This window comes from Lipotes vexillifer, unplaced genomic scaffold (assembly GCF_000442215.2).
Source record: "Lipotes vexillifer unplaced genomic scaffold, Lipotes_vexillifer_v1.1 scaffold450, whole genome shotgun sequence".
Taxonomy (NCBI): domain Eukaryota; kingdom Metazoa; phylum Chordata; class Mammalia; order Artiodactyla; family Lipotidae; genus Lipotes; species Lipotes vexillifer.
This window is the reverse complement of record NW_006794180.1, coordinates 171600-194946: the sequence shown is the minus strand read 5'-3', so window position 1 is coordinate 194946 and position 23347 is coordinate 171600. Positions and strand designations below refer to the sequence as shown.

General features: G+C 38.7%; 1 protein-coding gene across 1 annotated transcript in view; it reads left to right on the top strand.

Moving 5' to 3' along the window:
• The window catches only part of FBXL13 (F-box and leucine rich repeat protein 13), a 196590-nt gene that overhangs the window by 24613 nt on the left and 148630 nt on the right, over nucleotides 1-23347 (top strand). The window contains 5 exon segments of the mRNA XM_007467061.1: nucleotides 265-419; nucleotides 1613-1696; nucleotides 1699-1721; nucleotides 4215-4238; nucleotides 4240-4378. Of these exon segments, the coding sequence (XP_007467123.1) occupies nucleotides 265-419; nucleotides 1613-1696; nucleotides 1699-1721; nucleotides 4215-4238; nucleotides 4240-4378 (425 nt within the window).

Sequence of the window (23347 nt, the reverse complement as noted above, 5' to 3'; positions counted from 1 at the left end):
CCTTAAATAGGTTATGAAAAAGAAAAACAATTTTTGGATTTCAGAGCTTTCTGGGTTTTCGAAATGTAGACAAGGGAAGTGCAAGCTTAAAGGAAATGCAAGGACAGGCTGTAAATAAAACAATAAAAATAACAATTTCTTTCATGCTGTGGTTTTTGAGGAGGTAAAGGAAGCCCAGTGTATTTCTTCTTCTCTCTCTCAATTTATTTACTAATGTATTGCCATAACATCAAAATATTATGTTTCTGTATTTTCTGCTTACAGCACATGGAGAGAGATAGCAATATCTCCTACAAATGAAGATGACCTCCTGGCTGAAAAAATGGAAAAATCAATAGAATATGACAATTTCAGACTTAAAAAATGTGTATTTCATCACTGGCACTCTTATGTGAAAGGTCGAAAAGAACGACTTAAAGGTAAATCCTTACATAGTAACAATTGGTTTTTTGTTTTCATGTATCCAAAGTTTCAACAAACTTAAGAGTTAAACATAATTTGTACTAAAGAATTTTTTATTATTTTTATGTCTAGAGGATTGTCATGAAATGTAAAGCCACTAATTTAAAATATTTAATGAGATATGTCTCAAAGGGTTTTAGTGTAATAGAAAACAGGCATATTTAAAATAAAATTCTGTATGTATTTGTGTGATATATATATATACAAGTTTAAATATAAATAGGGATCTACCATTAACTTTTTTACATAATAGAGAGCTGGTATAGATATAGATAGATAGATAAATATCAAAACTGACTATTTTTTGTAGAGAGCTCTTCATTCTTTATAGATATTTCATTTAATGACTACCTGAGAAAACTTAAAGAAAAATAAGTTTTTTTGTTTTTTTTTTTTTTTTTAGTAAAGAAAAATAAGTTTAAGTTTTACTTAAATCCTTGATAGTTGTAATGAGTAGACAGTGCATGTATGTGCTCTTATGAGCAAGAATAGAGATTTTATCCAGCTCACTAGATACTGATTTGTTTATGGCTGCTGCAAATCAGAGAATCATTTCTTCTTGATTGGCTCCTGTTGGTACCTCAGAGTGGACCCTCTGATGGTTTTAACATAAGGGTAGTGGGTCTCTATTTCTGAGAGGAAACAATTATCTAGGAGTTGTGTCCCCAAGGCCTGCCTTAATCATCCTCCTTCCCAGCCTGGGCCCTATGTTTGAGCTTTGGACCACTGGTTAAAAAAAAAAAAAATGTGTGTGTGTGTGTGTGTGTGTGTGTGTGTGTGTATGGAACAATCTATTTAATCACAGGGTATTTAACTAAATCAGAATACTACCTCATGATTGTATTTCTATGAATAAATTTGGAAGTTCTGGTTTTATAAAGAACAGATTTGTTAAAAAAGAAATGATATATATCTTGACATTTTATTGCATCTATTATATCTTAATTTATAAGGGCAAAGGTGATGTTTACAGATTAATAATGTCTCAGGAGTACTATCTACTGCTGTCAAAAGTAATTTCATATGTAATTAAAATAAAAAACTATCAGATGCAACATTGGTTCATATTATAAACATGATAGAATATTAAACACTTTCTTTTTTGAGAGCAGCTTTAACTATATACAGTAATCTAATGTACTTTCTTCAGATACACTACTGCGGGTACAACAGATGTTCTACTGCTACAAGTTGATAATTATCCTAATTAAATGGAGGTATAAAGCAAGACATAGTATAAAAAGAGAGAAGATGAGCTGGTATGGCATATTGGAAACAGTTTTTTAGAAACTGAATTTTGCTGTTACATTGATGTTGCCTCAGATAATAATGCTGTGTGGAAAACACTAAAGTCCTAAATATTATATACTTTTAATGGGGTCCTTGTTCTTTTAACTTAGTAATTTAAATGTCACCTCAGCTACCCAAAATATTTCCCCCAAAATTTTGTTGTTTCATTTGAACTATGAACATCAAGGAAAAATCTTTTTAACATTTTGTTTAAATTTATTAATAAAGGCACCAAGATTTTTTGTTTAAGCAAGTGTTTAGGTGGATATAGATGTCTAAATTGGAAGAGAAACGTAAGGTAGATAGCTAGTGGGAAGCAGCCACATAGCACAGGGAGATCAACTCGGTGCTTTGTGACCGCCTGGAGAGGTGGGATAGGGAGGGTGGGAGGGAGGGAGGGAGACGTAAGCGGGAAGAGATATGGGAACATATGTATATATATAACTGATTCATTTTGTTGTGAAGCTGAAACTAACATGCCATAGTAAAGCAATTATACTCCAATAAAGAAAATAAATAAATAAATAAAGTGGAAGAGAAACTGTTTGATGTGATTATAACAGAAATAAATGATAGACTAAATTTATTCTTTTCTAGATAAGATTAAATTGCTATTTATTCTTTTTCAACATTCAATTTAATAAATTATAATCTTAAAACTAAACTATTTTTTAAACTACTAAATTGCTAAATTTAAAGGATCATTCTTTAACTGGGACACCCATTAGGAATTAAATCAATCAAAACAGAGGATCCAAGGAAACTCCTCCAAACTTAAAAGTATCTCTAGTTTGCTTTAGCTATCAGTACAGTATATTATCATTTAATGTTGTTTTAGAATATTCATAGTAACTAGTAGGAACAGACATAGAAACATGCTGGAATTTTTTGTAGTTACATTATTTAGTAGGTAACGTTTTATTAATATTCTTTGAAATACAAAGTTGGGATAAATAGGAAAGAGAAAAATAGGAAGAAATTAACCCCCCTGTTTTATGGTTGCCCTGTGGAGGGGAAGATCAATGCCTCTCACCCCAGGTTGTTTCAGATATTGACACTTGACGATACTACGTATGTACCAAGAGAGTAAGAAAAGATTTATTACTCACATAATGCTTGAAACAGTGCTAGTCTGCGGAGGAGACTGAGACGCATAAAGCATTGATCATTCTTACTCTCTAGAAGTTTATCATCCCCTGGTATTGAACTGGTGTCCTTACCGGATGTCCGCTAGCACCTGCCTTTTGTGGACTACATTTTCAACGTTGCCAGTTAAACGGTTGTACTTTGGGTACCACTGTTTTAGTCTGGTCATTCTGTGTTTTCCACCACTTCTTGTACTAAGCTAATGTTTTGACCTGGCCTCTAGCCTGGTCATTGATTGTCTAATGGTGAAAAGGTAACTGTGCATGACCAGGCTGCCCCTTTTACAACCCCTTAAACTGAACATCCCTGAGAGCAGGCAGTATTGTTCTCTTAACCATCCCCATATACTCAGCACAATGTTTTGTAGTAGTTGATATATATTAACAGATATGATAATAATATCCTCAATATAGATATGTATTAAATAGTTAGAGAAAATGTTTTCTTCTAGCTATGTGATATCTTGGTCTAACAATATTACTAGGCCAGTATTCACTAGGGTGGAGTGAGGAAGGCAGGTGTCTGCTGGGAGGAGAGGCAGGGAACACTTGCATGTGCTAGCTCTCCAATGTGTGCTCTTCCTTAGGCTCTAATATATCCATATATTACACCAAAATTGTGTGTGTGTGTGTGTGTGTGTGTGTGTGTTTGTATGGGTACAACACTTATTTACCCTTTGGGTGTTTTCTTGATTATGCAGTTTTAAGGAATGTATTGAAAGTTAATATGGGGACTTCCTGTAATGATAGATTAGGCAGTTCTCCAAATTCTTTCCTTCTGACTCTCTTTTTAAAAATATTTATTTAGTTTTATTTTTAATTTATTTTTTTCATCTTTGGCTACACCATGTGGCTTGTGGGATCTTAGTTCCCTGACCAGGGATTGAACCCAGGCTCTGGGCAGTGAGAGCACAGAGTCCTAAGCAGTGGACCGCCGGGGAATTCCCCTCTCCTTCTATAGCTCCATGCTAACCCTCACCCTTCCATGCCCCACATACCAGTTCTGGCATTACCAGAACCTTGACTCTCTGGGATTCAGCTTCCTCATCTCTAAAAGAGAAGGCTGGACCACATCTTCAAGGTGACTGCCTATGCCAATGTTGTAATGACAACTGGTGGAAATGATCTATAATGGTGATTCAGAGACTACATATTATTACACATGCTCTGGACAATGATAATTTATATAGTGACAACGATGATAATAAATAATGTTTAATTGGTGCTATGATTGTATCAAGCATTGTGTTTTACATGTATCATCTCATTTAATCTTTACAAGAGTTCCATGGAATTTGTAAATTATTTTCATGGCAGATGTTAAAGCATGAAGTTCAATTAAAAAAAATGGAGAAGCAAGTTAAAACTCAGTGTAAATTCTAAAGAAGAATACATTTCTCCTGAACAAAATGTGTCTGAAGTCTTTCTTGTAGGTGAGATTCCTGAATTTGACGTTTCAGTTACCCAAAAGAACAGTATTACAGGTTCATATGAAATCATATGTCTTAACTAGTTATTTTCGCAATGTTTGTTTAAAGAGTGGTTTTATGAACCTTGCATGAATGATGGAAGCCATATTTTGAAGAAAAATGTTTTTTACAACTAGCTTTGGGCTATTTCATTTTTTGGAAGTCACCAATTTGGATGGCTATAAATTGTTATAACAATCAAAAATGGAGAAATTAAAGCTATAGTAAATAAGAATTAAAGGAATGTCTTTCTTTCCTTCCTCCTTCAAGCATACATTGTCATTTAAGGTACAACAGATTTTAGATAACCCAATGCTTAGCTTTTAATCTCTAATCCCTAATCTTTTAATCTTAACGTTATACCTACACTCCAGAATATAAATGGGGCTTGTCATATTGCACCTTTCAGTTAGTTAAAATATTTATGCCTATCATCTTTCTTCCATAGATCATGAGTTCATAACAACAAGAATCATGTATCTATAGCTTACAACTCATTGAATTGATCTCTGAAATATAAGCCATAATTCCAACTACTGGTTATATTCTTTCCTATTTTGATAAATAAGCAATTTCTGCTTTGTGGGACTACCTGATAAATGGTGGAAGAGTTGTAAAATATCATCTTATTCTGGTTGATGGCAGATTTACATTATAAAATTCCATGTATTAAATCCACCCTTCTAAATGTAGAGAATTGAGCTCAAGTTATTTTGGGAAATAAGATATCTATACCTATATTTCTATCTAATCTTGCACTTTATATATGGCATAGAGTTAGGATGAAGACATTTTTGTCTACTGTTTCCTCTTTATAAATTGCCTGTTCATCTCTTGCTTGTTTTTAAATTGGAATTCTTATAATTTTCTTACAGTTCATAATAGCTCTTTATATACTGGTAATATTCACCCTTTGCCTGGAATGTATTTGAGATTTTTTTCCCCTGCACTTGATGCTTGCTTTCAATTTTGCCCATGGGTCTTTTGATGAGAGAAATTTTAAAGCTTTAAGTAACAGAGTCTATTACTGTTGCCCTAATTATTTCTCTTTTTGTGTCATATTAATATGTCATTCTTAGCTATTTTTCTAAGCCATATCACACTTCTTCCTACACTTACGCAGCTGCTTTTTGTCTTTGAACTCCTATGTTTTGACTGCTGTTTCTTTATTTACATTGTAAGCAGCTGCATTTTTAATTTACTGTACATTATGCCTTAGAATAATTTTTTATCCCTTTACATATGATGTAAGAACCTAGCAAGAGTATGCTTTCACTTCGCCCCTCCTGTGCTTCATGCTATTATTGCCATGCATTTTATTTCTATGTATTTATAAACCCTACATTAGAATTTATTTTTGCTTTAAACAGTCAATTATATTTTATTCAGCATGTATTTTTTTTTTTTTTTTGCGGTACGCGGGCCTCTCACTGTTGTGGCCTCTCCCGCCGCGGAGCACAGGCTCCGGACGCGCAGGCCCAGCGGCCATGGCTCACGGGCCCAGCCGCTCCGCGGCACGTGGGACACTCCCGGACCGGGGCACGAACCCGTGTGCCCTGCATCGGCAGGCGGACTCTCAACCACTGCGCCACCAGGGAAGCCCTCAGCATGTATTTTTCACTTTTAGCAATCTCAAACAGAAAAGTTGCAAGTACAACACAAAGAACTTTTTTTCCTGAACGAGTTGGGAGTAAGTTGCTGACATGATGCCCTATCACCCCTAAATATTATTGGTGTACTTACTATAAACAAGGGCGTCCTCTTACAGTCAGCCATCAAAATCCTTGGACCTAATTTGGGTATCCCCAATTGTCCCAATAATGTAAAAGGATGCAGTGCAGAATCACACAGAACAGTTGATTATCATGGCCCTTCCTCTCCTTTAGTCTGCCTTTCTTTAATTTTCATTCCCTTGACATGAAGATCAGGCCAGGTTTACGGTAGAAGATCTCTTAATTTGAGCTTGTTTTATGTTTCTTCAAGAATAGATTCAGATTCTGCATTTTTCCTGGAAATACCACAGACATCATGCTGTGCTCTTCTCACGGCATCCTCTCAGTGGCACAGGATTTGGATTTGCTCAGGATTGGTGATTTCACGGTGGCTGCTTGTTGAAAGTGGTGTCTGCTAGGCTTCTCCACTATTCAGTTGCCCCCTTTGTAATGGATGTGCATTTCGTGGGTAGGTATTTTACAATTATATAAATATACCCATTCCTCATCAAACTTTTAGTTTATTTATATCAGTATGGACTCAAGGTTTTCTATTTTATTCAATGGGTTATAATCCATTACTATCACTATTTATTTTGATGCTCAAATTGTTCCAGATTCAGTGGGAGTCCTTTCAGGTTGCCTTCTCTGTCCCTTTGATGTGTAACTATCATCCTCTGAGCACTTCCTTACTTTATAGCACGGCATGATGCCCCAGGCTCCTCTTGTACTTTCCGTGCTCCACCCTGGATAGGTCATTTCTCTAGGACTCTTTGAATCCTTTTTAATGGAGAATTGTACATAGGAACCAAGATCTGAACTCTATCTGTGTTCATCACCATTGAAGTGTTGCTTCTCCCATGCCTTCTCAGTAGACAGAACTAGAGACTGTAAGTAGGAACACACATATACATATTTCCCCCCATATCTATGTACCTCTATATACCTGAAAAACCTAAACTAAACCTAAACTGTATGTGGATACTTCCAGGTCCAATTTAGCACCACAGGGCTCATACTAGTCTTCTCCTTTTATATATCTGCAATGTCCTTCCCCAACAGTGAGAATCCCAGCTCTCATTATTCATGTATTTACTTCTTTGATCACTCCCCCTGTGTGTAAGCAGTCACACACGTGGCCGCCACTGTTCCCTCCCTGTGTGGATACTTTCCTCATCCTGCTCAGGCTTTGACATCCCTTGCTATGCAGAGGCCCTCGTCATACTGCTTGGGCTCTGACATCCTATGCCAGTTGCTTTTCCTCCTATGTAGTTGCCTTTCTAACTTTGTTTGGCCTAACACGCCCTGCACTGAGTACCTTCCTATGTAGATGCCCTCCTTACCCTACTCAGGCTCTGACACTCCATGCATGGGCTGCCCCTCTTTGGGGATGCCCACCTTATATATATACTGAGTAGGCTCTGTCACCACATGCCACCCTCCTCCCCCAATACAGCCACTCTCCACATCCCACTTAGCTCCTGGTATGTTATACAGGGTTTCACTTCCTTGGTTCCCCCTCCTTGTCCTGCTCAGGTTCTGACAACCTGAGCAGTGGCTGCCCCCTCCTTAGGGGCTTCCTCCTCATTCCTTGCAGACTTCAACATCTTACATTATACTTCTATGTGGACGAATGCCCTTCTCAGTCTGCTTGTTCTCTGACTGTCTGTGCTGGGCAGATGTCCTCTTCTTGGGCTCCATCTACTTTGGGCTCCAGTATCCCACAGAGAGCCATGCTTCCTCATTTGTCTTCCTTTTTCCACTGGGGCTCTGATATTCTACTCTGGGACATTCCTCCTTGGGGACACCCTCCTCACCTGTTTTGTGCAAGGAAGGCTGCTCCACTGAGTGGATGCTCCCCTTTATGTACCCTAGTTCTGATGCCCTGTTCTGGGCCAACAGAGCCCCCTCTGCGCCCCTTACCCTGGCATGGATGCCTGCTTTGCCTGGACCAATCTAATGGCTTTAAGACTGAATTGTATTGAAAGAAGAAAGCGAAAGGGTAGTGGAAGGGATTCATTATCTTTTTTTTTAATATAAATTTATTTTATTTATTTTATTTTTGTCTGGGTTGTGTCTTCGTTGCTCTGCGCGGGCTTTCTCCAGTTGCGGAGAGCAGGGGCTACTCTTTGTTGCGGTGTGCGGGCTTCTCATTGCGGTGGCTTCTCTTGTTGTGGAGCATGGGCTCTAGGCAAGCAGGCTTCAGTAGTTGTGGCTCGTGGGCTCTAGAGCGCAGCCTCAGTAGTTGTGGCGCACGGGCTTAGTTGCTCCGCGGCATGTGGGATCTTCCTGGACCAGGGCTCGAACCCGTGTTCCCTGTATTGGCAGGTGGATTCTTAACCACTGAGCCACCAGGGAAGCCCAGGGTTCATTATCTTTTAAAGAAATTTAAAACTCAGAAAAAAGTATTTTCTATTTTTCCACAAATAGGTTGATTCTGGTCTTCTTTCTGTTGGTTTAGATTAGAGTTTTCATCTGGAACTATTTTCCTTCAGCATGAAGAACCTCCTTTAACATTTCTTGAAGCACAGGACCGTCTGTTGGTGCTTAATTTTCTCAACTTGTATTTCTCTGAAAAAGTTTTTATTTTTACTCTGTTTCTGAGAGAGATTTTCTCTAGACATTGACTTCTAGACTGACAGGTCTTAAAAAATTTCATTCATTCCATTTAAAAGATGTCATTCCATTGTGTCCTGGATTGCATTATTTTAAAGGAGAAATCAGTGGAATATTATTTTCTTCCTTTGTATGTATGTGTCTTCTTCTTTCTTGTTGCTTTGAAGATTTTTCTTTTTATTACTGAATCTTTAGCCATCTGATTTTGATATGCCTTGTAGTTTTCTTTGTGTTTATCCTTCTTGGAATTCATTGAACTCTTGGATATACATGTTTATATTTTTCAGCAAATTTGGAAAGTTTTCAGCCATTATTTCTTCAAATATTTTTCTGTCTTCTTCCTCTTTCTGGAACAACGATTACACATACATTAAACAACTTAATATTGTCCCACATTTCATTGAGTTCCTGTTCATTTTTTAAGCCTTCTTTTTTTCTTTCTGTGCTTCATTATGAATAGTGTTTATTGCTATGTCTTCAAGTTCAGCACAGTAAATATGCAACTGTCTTTAAAAAGCCATTAACTTCTGTTTAATTACTCACCAAAACTGGCAAAAAAAAGGCACCAACAATTTGCATAATAGATAGCCTGCAACATACTGCTGAATTTTTTAAGTAGGATGAACTTAGCATATTTTAAAATTCTTACTAGTTTTTATTAACCTCCTTTTTCTTCAACTACCTTAAAAGGGGCTAAAAATGCATATAGTCAATTCTGAGTTTAGAAACATCTCAGAAAGATGCAGAGAGGAAGGGCACAATAAACGGTAACTTCCTCATAATGTACAGCAAGAAAATCATTGGTCGTTAGTGGCATTTGCCTAGTTTTATAGTAGGGATTTTTTTGTTTTTATTGACTGCCTCCCTCCAAAATAATTAAACAGTGTTTGTTTAGGGGGAAAAAAAAGTCAGTGTCTAATCTGCTATTAAGCCATTCCAGTTAATTTTTTCACTATAGATTATTCATCTCTAGAAGTTTTATGTGGTTCCTTTAAAAAATTTCCACTTCTCTCTCATTTTTCTTTGAAATCCTTGAGCATTTTTATAATAGCTGTTTTAAAGAACTTGTTTACTAGTTTTATTATCCCTGTAATTTCTCTGTGTGTTTACATTCTAAATTTTTCTCTTGGTTATGTGTTGTGTCAGATTTTCCTTCTTTACAGATACAGTAATTTTTAAATTATATGCTGGATGTTTAGTAAGTTACATGGTTGAGTATATTATGTTGTTATTTTTAAGAAGTGTTGAACTGGTTTTTGTAGTCAGTTAACTTACTTGAAGATAAGCTTCATCTTTTCTCAGCTTATACTTAAGCTTTGTTAAGGAAAGACTAGAATAATTTATACATGTATAAATATAGAAAATATTAACATGTATATCCAAGAGTTCTAGGCTAGTTTTTCCTTACTCCTATCATGTGACCTTCCTGGGTCTTTACTGAATGCCCCAAGTGTTCTGTGGCATGTCTGTACTCTGATTTGTCTCAGTTTGTAAATTTTCCAATCCTGTACGAACTATAGTAGTTGTTCTGCTTACAGATTCCCCGCAGATGTTTTGTCCCCAGTAGTCACTTTTTTGTTCAGCCTCGTGGAGTGTCCCCTGCACACATATTGTTTAAAGTGCAAAGATGCAAGGATCCCTATGCAGACTTCTCAAGCTATCTTTTCTGTGTAACTCCCACTTTTCCAGTACTTTGTCGATAAATTCCAGCAACCTCAACATCCTTGAATCCCACTCACCAAAACTGGCCTATCTTATTTATTATAGCTTTTTAACTGGGTTCTATCTCCTTGGCTTAGTGAGACTGCCTGGCACTCTTTCTCTCACAAGCAGCCAAAAAATGTCTCCATGCAGAAAGCCTGGGCTATTGTAAGTCTCATCTCATTTATTTTCCTTCTTTCACAGATCTGAATATTGTGATGACTGTTGTCCGACATCTGAAAGCAGTTGTTTCACATATTTTGTCCATTTCTCTAGTTCTATATGGTGGGAAGGATAGTTTCGTACCATTACCTTATCATGGCTGGAAGTGGAAGACTGTTGATTGTTTTCCTGAGTGGTATTTAACTTCAGTCGCTCCAAACAATGCCTGTCTATCCTTCTATGGGTTTCTTCCTTCCATTTCTTACAGAGACTGTTTAAGTTCTTATTTATGGACTAAATGTTTGTGTCCTCCCCTCCCCATTTCTGTGCTGAAGCCCTAACTTCCAATGTGACTGTATTTGGAGATAGGGCCTGTGAAGAGATGATTAGGGTTAAATCATGAGGTTGGGATCCTAATCCAATAGGGTGGTTGCCTGTATAAGAAGAGGCAGAGACACCAGCACTCTCTCTCTGCCACGTGAGTACACAGCAAGAAGGCAGAGAAGAGAGAACTCCTACCAGGAACCAAACTGGACACAATCTTGATCTTGGACTTCCCACCACCCAAAACTACGAGAAATACACTTCTGTTGTTTAAGCCACCTAATCTACGGTATCTTGTTATGGTACCCTGAGCAGACTATTACCACTCTTCAATTTTTCATGCTAAATCCCCCACTTCACGGCCCTTCACCTTCACTTTCCATCCTTCTTCACTGAGAAAATACATGCCATCAGGTAGGAACTCCTTCAACTTACTTCCTGACCACTTTCCTCAATCCTGTTCTCCTGATCTCTGTACCCTCTTTTCAAATGTACCATCCATACACATCTTTGCTTCCTTTTCTGTTCTAAGGGCATTTTGCCTATATAATGTAGAATATTTATATTAGATGTTTTTCTCTAATTTCTGCCATGGGTAGTGATGAAAGCTATTTTCAGGCCATTATTAATATCAGTTTTGAGTCAATGAGGAGTAGTTGACAGAAAGTTGCATAATGAACTTCAAATACAAGACAGTTTCTCAACATGGTTTTGTTGCCTGTTAGTCAAGGCACTCAATGGTATACACATACTAGATTATTCCTGGATATCTAGGAGTATGTCTTATTCATATTATATTCCCTGATTTACAAGCATACAGAATCTTTTAAAATATTTATCAAGTGAATGAATATGTCATTTAAGAAATTATACTGTGCTGCTCCAATTCAAGGTTAAGAAAGACAGTGCAGATCTAGAATAAAAACATCAAAGTTTTCCTCAGGCTGTTTCTTGTGCTTGTGACAGTCAAATCTCTAAACAATTATTGATGTATAGACATAAAAGGTAAGCTTTCAATAACTGAAAAATAATCCTAGGGCTGGTTGAAACAGAAGAGAAAAGGGGTAAGGTTCTGAAAGATCTTTAGGTCTCAAGAACACAGCACCTTTCTTTTTATGGGCCTCCATTCAAATGACTTAAGGAGAGCATAAAAACATTTAAGTGCCTAGTCTCAGAAGCTGACTGGATGCAAACACTTCAGTGTGCTTCAAAGTCGCTATTTTATGCACAACATTCTGGGTCTAGTAATTCTCTAAGGTATCAGCTTATACTGCCTTCACCTACCAATACAGGAGAACCTGACTGATAGTGGGGCTTAAAGAAATAAGGGCTTATTTTTTTTCCTATAACACAAAGTTCAGAGGAAGGCAATCCAGGGCTGGTCCTCCATAATGCCAATAAAAGTGGAAATTTTCTATCTTTTCACTCCACAGTCCTTAGTATCCTCTTGCTTATTGTCTCATGGTTCCAATACGGCTACTCCTCTTCCAGCCTCATATTCATTCACCAGGCCAGGAGAAGGGGGAAAATCACAGTGGTAGAAGGCAAATGGTTCTCTACCTTTGTTTATTAGGAAAGCCAAAGTTTCCCCAAGACCCCACAGTCAAGAATTTCAGTGATGTGCTTTAGGTTAGAACTTTGTCACTAGGCCAGATCTAACTGCAAGATTGCTATGGGCAGGAGGGGACTTTGAGTGGGGGATTGGGTGAGATAATTGGGCAATCAGCCTCACTGAAGGTGGATTTGAACTGCCAGTCATCAGACAGTATTTAAAAGGGCATTCCTCCTTGTCAGAAAAAAATGTTGGTTTCAGTGAAAAGCAAAATAACAATTACAACAGATAAGAAACGAGAAGATGTTTAAGAAGTCAATACATAGTTGTTGCAGAGGAACTCTGGTGTAATACTCTTCTGTTTTCCAGTTCAGAGAAACTAAAAATGCCAACTAATAAAGAAACACAGAACCCAGAGCCAGTAAACCACTTTATAATGTGATCCGGGCCCTAACAGAAACTTGTACATGGAAACTTCAACAGTTATGATGAGCTATGAACTTGCATCCTTTCTCATAAGAAGTCTTTTGGTTTGATAATATGATTAAAAGTCCAGGCATAGGGCTCAGGAGAAATAGGTTCATATCTTGCCCTAGCTACTCACTAGCAATACGACCTTGGGCAGTTTCAACCCTCTTGGCCCTTGATTTTTAAGACTTCTGCATTCTGATTACCCTGACAAAACTCTAAACTCACAGAGACGAGTTTATGTTGAGTTAACTGACGTTTGGATTCACTTTGGAGAAATCTCATATCAGGATATGGGAAACATGTAGAATTACTGGGGATTTTGCTCAGGACAATGAAAATCATTGCCAGTTTTTGCATTTTAAATATTTCTTTATGATATCACGTCATGGGTTATGATCAGCCTTCCTGTCCCTCCTTCCACCCTAATTCTCATCCCCACCTCTTTGTGGAATGATATTGAGCCCTTTTGGGATCAGATCTATAGAGTCTGCCAGAGTGCTCAAACCATAGCATGATCTAGAAAAGAACATAGAGATTTTTGTGCTTAGCTATTACCTTTTTCAGGAGGGACAGCTGAGGATCTGAGAAATTAAATGACATCCCCAAAGCCAGACAACTACAAAACTGAGACCAGAATCTGGTTTTCCTGACTACTTGGGTAAAATTATAGCCTCTATATGACTCTGTTTTTTCCTCTTGGAGAATTCTAAAGAAATAGAATAAGAATATATACACACACATATATATATGAAATTATATTGATATATGTAAAATAATCATTTATAATATGTGTACATATGAGTAAAATAATTGTGAAATAAAAAACAATAATTAAGAACCATTATATTCAAAATAGATAGCTAGTGGCAAGCAGCTACATAGCACAGGGAGATCAGCTGGGTTCTTTGCGACCGCCTAGAGGGGTGGGATAGGGAGGGTGGGAGGGAGACGCAAGGGGGAAGAGATACGGGGATATATGTATACATATAGCTGATTCACTTTGTATAAAGCAGAAACTACACACCATTGTAAAGCAATTATACTCCATTAAAGATGTTAAAAAAAAAGAACCATTATATTCAATACATCTGTTTAGTTGTACTACCCTTAAATAAATGCATGAGTAACTTTTAAAAATTACTCAATCTTGACATGACACTAAAGCACAGAATTATTTTTGGAGATAGTCTCAAATTTTTCCCAATCAAATAAATTGTCAAGAATATCCATTAAAATGTACAGGTAATAAAAGAGTGAATTTATATAATGCAATAGATTTATATAATGCAATTTATATAATGCAATAGATTCTTAATGCAATAGATTTGCAGAATTAATTTTTTAAATCATAGTTTTAAAATGGCATTTAATTTGGTGACTTCTCTGGTCAATGAATTCTCAGGGACTTAAACAAAACATAAAAATGTAATGTGAGTTGGATCTAAACTTTAAAGTTTTTGGAAGTGTTAGTTTTCAAAATAGAGATTTGTATATTTAGACTGCCTAATGTTTTGAAGGAATAATTGAAAACAGCAATCAGTTTCAATTATTGCGATACAATTTGAACCTAACTTGGAAAACTGTAGCCTTGCCTTTTAGGTTCAGTTGCATCAACTCATGAAAACAAGTCAGGTTCTGTTTCACTATCATTTTCCTTAGTATCATTTACCCATTACGAAAGGCTGCTTTGTTAGATGGTAGAGCTCATACACTATCAGTCAAACTCAGAGCTAGTTGGGAGGTTTAGCAAAGATAATTTTCCATGAAAATGCAACTTTTTTTTTTTTTTTGTATGTGTGTAGTTTGACAAGCAATACAGAGAAAACCCTTATGTTGATGAATTTGGAAAGTCTAAATAATCTAGTCAAGTAATGCAGTTGTCCTAAAATGAAAAAGTGCTTGATTAGTTTAATAATATAAGTAGTATCTTAGGGCTGTCTTTCATTTTAAACAACTGTAACTTTTTGTTTGTTTGTAAAAGGTAATAGTGTGTGGACTTGCAAAGACTTGTAAAATCACCTTCAGATTTTATAGTGTTGATGACTCATCTCACTTGGGGAAAAAAGTCCCTGGAAAAACGTTAAAACTTGTACCATGTTGCAGGAGAGAAACCAGATGGTTCAGGCCTGTTAGATTAAATTACTTGGAATTCTAAAACAAAAGAGTAGTCTCAATGACTTTTTGAGTTTATGTTTTGATAACCTCAGAGGTCAGTCTGACCTCAATTCACTAAAGCAGAGTGGTTCCAGGTTTCTTAGGCATGTACTGTATGAACTTCAGATAAGGAAGCTTCCAAAACCACACTGCTCCATCAAAGAACTATGTGTGTGTTGGCTCAACCTGTGGTGTGGGTGAAAAAGCAGATGAAGCCCAACATCTAAAAACTGCTTTAGGATCAGTTTATTTTGGGTATAAGATTGCTGTGGCCATAGACCTGGCTTTCATCACTTCAGCCCTAATCAGTAACACTACATAAGTTAAGAAGTTTACAAATGATTTTGATATAAAGTTTTCATGACTTTTAAATTGTAGAAGATGCTACATTAATTTTAGCAGGAACCACCCTTGCAAAATGATACATCATTTGTAACATGAAAAACTAGAGCACAGAAAGAGGCAGCTACAAGGAAACTGAGAGTGTGCCCTGGAGTCTGGATAGCTGATTCCGTCACTAGCTGCATGACCTTGGGCATCTTGCTTAATTTTTTGTTTCTAAGCTGTCTCATTTGTAATGAAAGGATAACAATAATATCTCCTGCACTTGCTATTGTGAGGATTAAATGAGTTAATACACACAAAGGTGCTTAGAACAATGCCCAGCTCACGTAATTTCTCAGTAGAAGTTACTATTTTTAATATATCGAATTTAGATGGCTGAATGACAGGAAGCCACTGAAGAGAAAGTCAGGAAGACTGGATTCTACACGTAGCCCTGCTGGCTCTGTCAGCTTGCTGACCTCCCACAGGGCATCTAAGTTCTCTTACCCTCAGTTTAAAGACTTTGAAAATTTCCAGCAAAAAGTACGTATGTATTCGGAGTTTCTTCTGTAAAATGAGGGTGGGCTAGATAGCTTCTAGGATCACTTCCAGCTTTAAACATCTGTGACTCTTGGATGAAAACAAGCATCCCAGTACAGGAAAACGTAAGAAGTGAATGCAGAAAATCCTACAGAAGGCTTTGCCCGTGCTCATATCCCACAGGGAACTCTTTTCCATCTGCTGTTAGTTTGACTAGGTCTGTTTACGTCTCAGAATGTTCCGCATTGGAAAGACCTCTCCTGATTACTCAATCTAAAATCAATCCTTGCTCTAGGGCCTGTTTTTTTCCTTCATAGCACTTCTCATTGTACATAACTTTTTTTTTTTTTTTTTTTTGCGGTACGCGGGCCTCTCACTGCTGTGGCCTCTCCCGTTGCGGAGCAACAGGCTCCGGACGCGCAGGCTCAGCGGCCATGGCTCACGGGCCCAGCCGCTCCGCGGCATGTGGGATCTTCCCGGACCGCGGCACGAACCCGCGTCCCCTGCATCGGCAGGCGGACTCTCAACCACTGCGCCACCAGGGAAGCCCATAACTATTATTTTTTAATAGTGTTCTTGTTTTTTTGTCTGTCTCTCCCACTAAAGTGTATGCTTTTGGGGTTTTGGAATTACATCTGTTTTGATTACTTCTGTTGACCTAAAACAAATACACTGTCAGACAATTCTCCAGCAAAGATGTGTTTATTCAGGAGCAGAAGAGAGTTGCAGTTGGAAGTCTGTAACCATTATGAGTCATGCGCAAGTCCCCCAATGGCAAGGGAAGGAGAGCGCTTTTATAAGAAGGAAAAGGAAGTTGGGAGGGCTAAGTAAACAAAGATCCCATGGCTTCTCACTGCCTGAGTCTGCCATGGAAAGATGAGGAGTTCTTCCTGTTGGTCTCTGCTATCCTTGCAGGTGTAAGAGCTCTCCTTTCTGGTCTCCCAAATCTATTTAATTGAAGTTTCCATTTATTGATTTTTTACATTTCTTTATCCTCAGCACCTAAGAGGTTGGCACAAGCAGGTGCTCAATAAAGATTTTATTTTATTTATTTAATAACTATGTTGAATGCCTACAATGTACAAGGCTTTGTTTTAGGTGTTGGGGAAATAGTGGTGGATTAGACAAATACCTTGCTCTCAAGGGGCTTATATTTTAGGGTGAAGAATCAGATAGCAAACAAGGAAACATACACAAGGACATGTCATATAGAATTAAATGCTATGAAGAAAATATATCAGGGTAAAAGATGAACACCTTTACTAAAAGGAACAACAAAAGCAAAGGTGGGGATGTAAATTGCTGTGGCCACTATGAAAAACATCGAAGTTCCTCAAAAAATTAAAACCAGAACTACCATATGATTCAGCAATTCCACTTCTGGGTATTTATCTGAAGGGAGGAAAAACACTAACTCAAAAAGATGCCCCATGTTCACTGCAGCATTATTTACAATTAGCCAAGAGATGGAAACAACCTGAGTATCCATTGACAGATGAATGGATAAAAGAAAATGTGATATATATAGATATCTAGATATATCTATATATCTATATCTCTATATAAAGACCCAACCCTTAGTTGGGTCTTCCAGCATCTATTCTTGACCTTGACCTTCCAAATCATTTTTCATTTGCCCACCAGAGATGTCTTTCTAAAGTCACATTTATTCATGTTACTTTCCTGCTTAAAATCTCTCCTTGACTCCCCATCGGCTCTAACATTGCCCACAAAGCCCTTTCTGTCCTCCTCATTACCTTTCAGCTTCATTCTCCACCATTTCTCCACAGGAATCTTTGGCTCTAGCCATACTGAGTTACCTAGTCTAGTACTCAAGTATAAGACACTCTCTCCGACCATTACACCCTTTCTGTATAGGGTCCCCTTCTCTTCTTTGACTGGCTTACTCCTGTCTAGGCACAGCTTAGATGTTATCTTTTCCAGAAAGGCTACCTTTGATCTTCTGTTCTCTCCCTTAGTCTTGATTAGTTACTCTTCATATGTGTTCCCAGAGCCCCTGAAGCATTTCTTACTATCTGTTATGTCTATTTTCTGTTTTTCTCTTGGACTGTAAATGCCTTGAGGACAGGGACAGTGGCTTACATGCTTTGAATTCATAACCCCTAGATGCTCAATAAATGTTGGTTGAATAAATGAATGGGAAATGATTTTTCCCCTTTCAGCCCCACCGCTACAAACTTGGTCTCATTCCCAGGAATTTCTTAATCATCAAATCCAATAGCTTATGCTCACTTCTTCCCTGTTCTTTGAGTAGCATTTGATTATGCTTCTTTTTTGAAATGCTTTTTTTGGAGGGGGGTGGTTCTATGGCATGACACGTCCTAGTCGTTTTCTCTGGGAATTATTTCTTTGTCCTCATGTTAGGTTTCTTGCTCTTCCCTCTCCCCCAGCTTCCTCACAGCACCTGTGGATATTGACCTTGGCCCCTTCTCTTTTCTCCATACTCTCACTAGATCTTGGCGATCACATCACAGATTTTCAAACACCACTTGGTTATGTCAGTATTGATTTGCAATCATGATAGGGATGTTTTCAACTTCCCTACCATTTGAGAACTTTAACCTTTTAAATCTCAATGAATATGAGGCCAGTTGTACTTTGGATGTGCTGCAATGTTGGGAGAGTGAACTGGTGTGGGGGGAAGAGAAATTTAATTTTAGATTCATTGAATTTGAAATGTCAACTGGACACTAAGTTAGAAGATCCTAGAAGTATCTGAGAAGTCATTAAGTCACAGAATCCTATATTTAGAACAACTTCTGAGCTATATGGTCTAACATTTCCCCCAGGACGTATTCCTCACAGATATTCTTAGGGTCTTAGGGGACAATAAAATAACACCCTCTCCCTTGTCTGAGTTTGGAAACAGTTGGGAAGTAGACAGCTGGAGAGCTAAATATTATCTGATACAGATGGTAGGAAACCATGGCTTAAGACATTGACCAAGGTGACTTGCTAGTACTTTACACCTGGATCAGACAGAATTACCCTCAGTCACTGCACAGCCTGGACTACCGCACCCCTCCCTCAGGCTGCTGAGGGCAGCCAGGATGCATGCATTTGCTTTTGAGTCAGTGCAGAGTGGACCGGGAGCTGAATTGTAGGCCTGGTTATTTCTCCAAAATTCACCAGTCAGGTACATCCCTCCTCTTCTCCTGGGGAGACGGGAGGGGTGGAGACAGAGCCCTGGAGTGTTACTGAAGTGCTTTTGGATAGGGATATGAGGCCAAGAAAATGAAGCATCTCCAGTAATAGTAATGTGTATCCAGCTTCTGGTCTAACGCTTTCTGTGCTTGAGAGGCTGTTGACTTTGGGGTGCATTCGGTTCCCTTTTGGGGAGGAGTAGGTATGTAATTAGCAAGTTGTTTCTCATATCAAAGCAGAGAAAGCAGCTTCCCAAGCACCCTTTGTCCCTAGTTCCTTTTGCTGCATCCACAAGGAATAAGAACAAATTTGTCAATTATAAAACATAGCTATGATTTTATTTTCTAGTACATATGTGGTTACAAATTCCCAGTTCAGTCAACTGTTTATTGTTCTCTCACAGTTTCTAGTCTCAACTCTTCCCTCCTCCACTCCTGCTACTATCTTGGTTGCCATTTTCTGAGAATTCTCTATTTGTAGGTCCCTCATAGAGTGGTATGGACCATGTTTTCTCCCCACCCTGAATGGGCCCAACTTTCTAAATACAGGGGAGCTCTCCAGGTAATAGGTGGCCTGGATTGCTCTATACTTTTATACTCAGCTCCCTCCCTATCCTGGTCCTGAGGTTTCCCTTCAAGTAGCAGTGTGAGAGAAAATGACACTAGACAATGTGAACATTCACTCATGTGACTTACTACTCAACACTGAGTCAGATGAGAATCAGTGGGAGTAGCAGCACCCAGGGTGGGTCTTGTGCACCCAGGTTCAAGTTAATCCTTTTATATGGAAAGCTCTGTCTCCCAGATAGAGATACCCAGGTCATTTAAGGCTCTGACCAGTTATTCAGAGCTTGAGGATTTCCTCATAATGCTGTTTGCATCATGAAGGCATCCTTTGCCAGTGATAGGGTGTGGAGAGTGCACCATGCTGAGACCCTCAACCCCATGGGGTCTGATCCACACTGTGTTCCTGGCTGCTGTTACTTCTGTGGTTAAAAAATATAAATCACTCCATATTCCTGCCTCTGCCCCTTCGTTTTGTCTTTCTAATTTCCATACAACATGGTTTATCAGTTTGGTTTTTCCTGAGCCTTCTAATTTATCTTCTATTTTCACTACCTAATTTTTTTTAAAATTTTAGTTTATTTATTTTTTATACAGCAGGTTCTTACTATCTATTTTATACATATTAGTGTATGCATGTCAATCCCAATCTCCCAATTCATCACACCACCACCAACCCCCCACCACGTTCCCCCTGCTGTCCATACGTGTTTGTTGTCTACATTTGTGTCTCTATATCTGCCCTGCAAACCAGTTCATCTGTACCATTTTTCTAGGTTCCACATATAAGCGTTGGTACATGATATTTGTTTTTCTCTTTCACTACCTAATCTTGATGCCTGCCTGCTTCTCTTCTCCTATGCAATGGCTGTCTCCTCCAATCAGTACTTCACACTCAACTGTGCCAAAGTTAGAAGAAATATTCCAAGTGTGATTTGATCAGGGCAGCATCCAGTACAAGTATCATCTCCCTTAAAATGGACATTCCTGAAGCCCATCTTTGCTCCCACTTTTCCACTGAAGTTGTGCTAGCTAGACTCTCCACTGACCTTCAACAGCTTATGAAAATGTTATGACTTTATTGACCTTTCTGTGACCTGACATGGATGACAACATCTTTAGCATTAAACGTCTCTGTAAATGCAAATCAAAACTACAGGGCTTCCCTGGTGGCGCAGTGGTTGAGAGTCCGCCTGCTGATGCAGGGGACACGGGTTCGTGCCCTGGACCAGGAGGATCCCGCGTGCCGCGGAGCGGCTGGGCCCATGAGCCATGGCCGCTGAGCCTGAATGTCCAGAGCCTGTGCTCCGCGGCGGGAGAGGCTGTGGCGGTAGAGGCCGCGGTGGTGAGTGGCCCGCGTACCATTAAAAAAAAAAAAAAAAAGTCTACAAATAACAAATGCTGGAGAGGGTGTGGAGAAAAGGGAACCCTCCTACACTGTTGGTGGGAATGTAAGATGGTGCAGCCACTATGGAGAGCAGTATGGAGGTTCCCCAGAAAACCAAAAATAGAATTACCATATGATCCAGCAGTCCCTCCTAGGCATATATGCAGACAAAACTGTAATTCAAACAGATACATGCACCCCTATGTTCATAGCAGCACTATTCACAATAGCCAAGACATGGAAACAACCTAAATGTCCATCGACAGATGAACGGATAAAGAAGATGTGGTACATATATATATAGTGGAATACTATTCAGCCATAAAAAGAATGAAATAATACCATTAACAGCAACATGGATGCAACTAGAGATTGTCAACTAAGTAAAGTGAGTCAGAAAGAGAAAGACAAACACCATATGATATCAGTTATATGTGGAATCTAAATGACACAAATGAACCTATCTATGAAACAGAAACAGAATCATGGACAAAGAGAACAGACTTGTGGTTGCCAAGGGGCAGAAGGGTGTGGGAGGGATGGAGTGGGAAGTTGGGGTTAGCAGATGTAAGCTTTTATGTATAGAATGGATAAACAACATGGTCCTATTGTGTAAGACAGAGAACTATATTCAATATCCTATGATAAACCATAATGGAAAAGAATATTAAAAATGTATATATATGTATAAGTGAATCATTTTGCTGTACAGCAGAAATTAACAGAACATTGTAAATCAACTAAACTTCAATTAAAAAATTATTGAAGAAAAATCTCTCTTTAAACTCAGCCTCAGTGACATCACTCCCTCCTGGTTTTCTGTCCACCTCTCTGAACATTCCTTTTAAGATTCCTCTAGAGATAATGTGTTCCTGTTCACTTCTTATATAATAGTATTTGTAAAGGCTACATCATTGCTTCTTTGATCTTCTCATTCCATCCTCAATCTCTGAGTGATTTCAAATACATGCTTTAGGTTATATGCTGTTTACTCCTGACTTTCAAATCTATGTATCTCCAGCCAGCTTTCTCTTCTGAGACCCAGGCCACTATCAGCAATACCTGCTGAGTACCTCTACCTGAATGTTCCACAGAATCTCCCCCTAGCTTGTCCAACTTAAAAACATCACCTCCCTACTGCCTTGGGGGACTTCTCCCCACCCCTCCATATTCCTGGCCTTTCTTGGTAAACAGCATCATCAGTTGTCACCCAAATCTTAACTGTGAGGGTCATCCTAAACTTCCCCTTTTATTTTTATTCTCCACATCCAATTAGTGATTAGCAAATGATACCCATTCAAGATGTTTTTCCACGTAAGAATAAAAATATAAAATGGGATTCACATTTTTTCAAATTTTGCCATATAATGGGTCTCATATTTTTTACTGCACTATTTTAAATCCACAGAATTCATATTTGTATAAAATGCAACCATACCACACTAAGAACTATGTTAGGGTTTTTTTTTTTTTTTTTTTTTTTTTGCAGTACGAGGGTCTCTCACTGTTGTGGCCTCTCCTGTTGCGGAGCACAGGCTCCGGACGCGCAGGCTCAGCGGCCATGGCTCACGGGCCCAGCCGCTCCGCGGCACATGGGATCTTCCCAGACCGGGGCACGAACCCGTGTCCCCTGCATCGGCAGGCGGACTCTGCGCCACCAGGGAAGCCCTATGTTAGGGTTTTTACCACAAGTTATCTCATGTAATTCTCCTAAAAGCTTTGTGAATTTGGCATTATTTTTTCTTTTTTGCAAAAAAATGAAATGATGCTTGGAAAGTAGGTTAAATCGCAGTGGTATGGTTGGGATTGGTCTGAGTCTGTCTGACTGAACAAGTACTTTAAACTTTGTAGAGTGTGAATTATACTCCCTAATATTTGGATGAAAATAAATGTCATATTTATTTATTCCCCTATGTCAGGTCCGTCTGCTACATGTCTCCACCCATTTGGCAGCCAGTAAAGTCAATCTCAATCATGAAATGTAATCCTAATCCTCCTTGGCCCCTGCTCCTTGGTTGTGCAAGAGTCTTAGAGGTCTCTTAGAGCCCAAGTACCCAAGAAGAGCACTGGACTTGAGCCCACTAAGTCCAGTGCTGGCCACCACACCTGTGCTTCCTAAGTTGATTCAGTCCCTTGAAGGCAGGAGGCTCCACAGTTTCTGAACCAAGCTTGTGCACAGGGATTTTTACCATGGCGCTCAAGGCAGGCTTTTTAGTGGTCAGTTGCTGTGGCCTTCAGAGGGCTCCCATTAGGGGGCCTGTCACCTCTTAGGAGGGTTGGCATGGGAATGCAGCACAGATGTCTGCCATA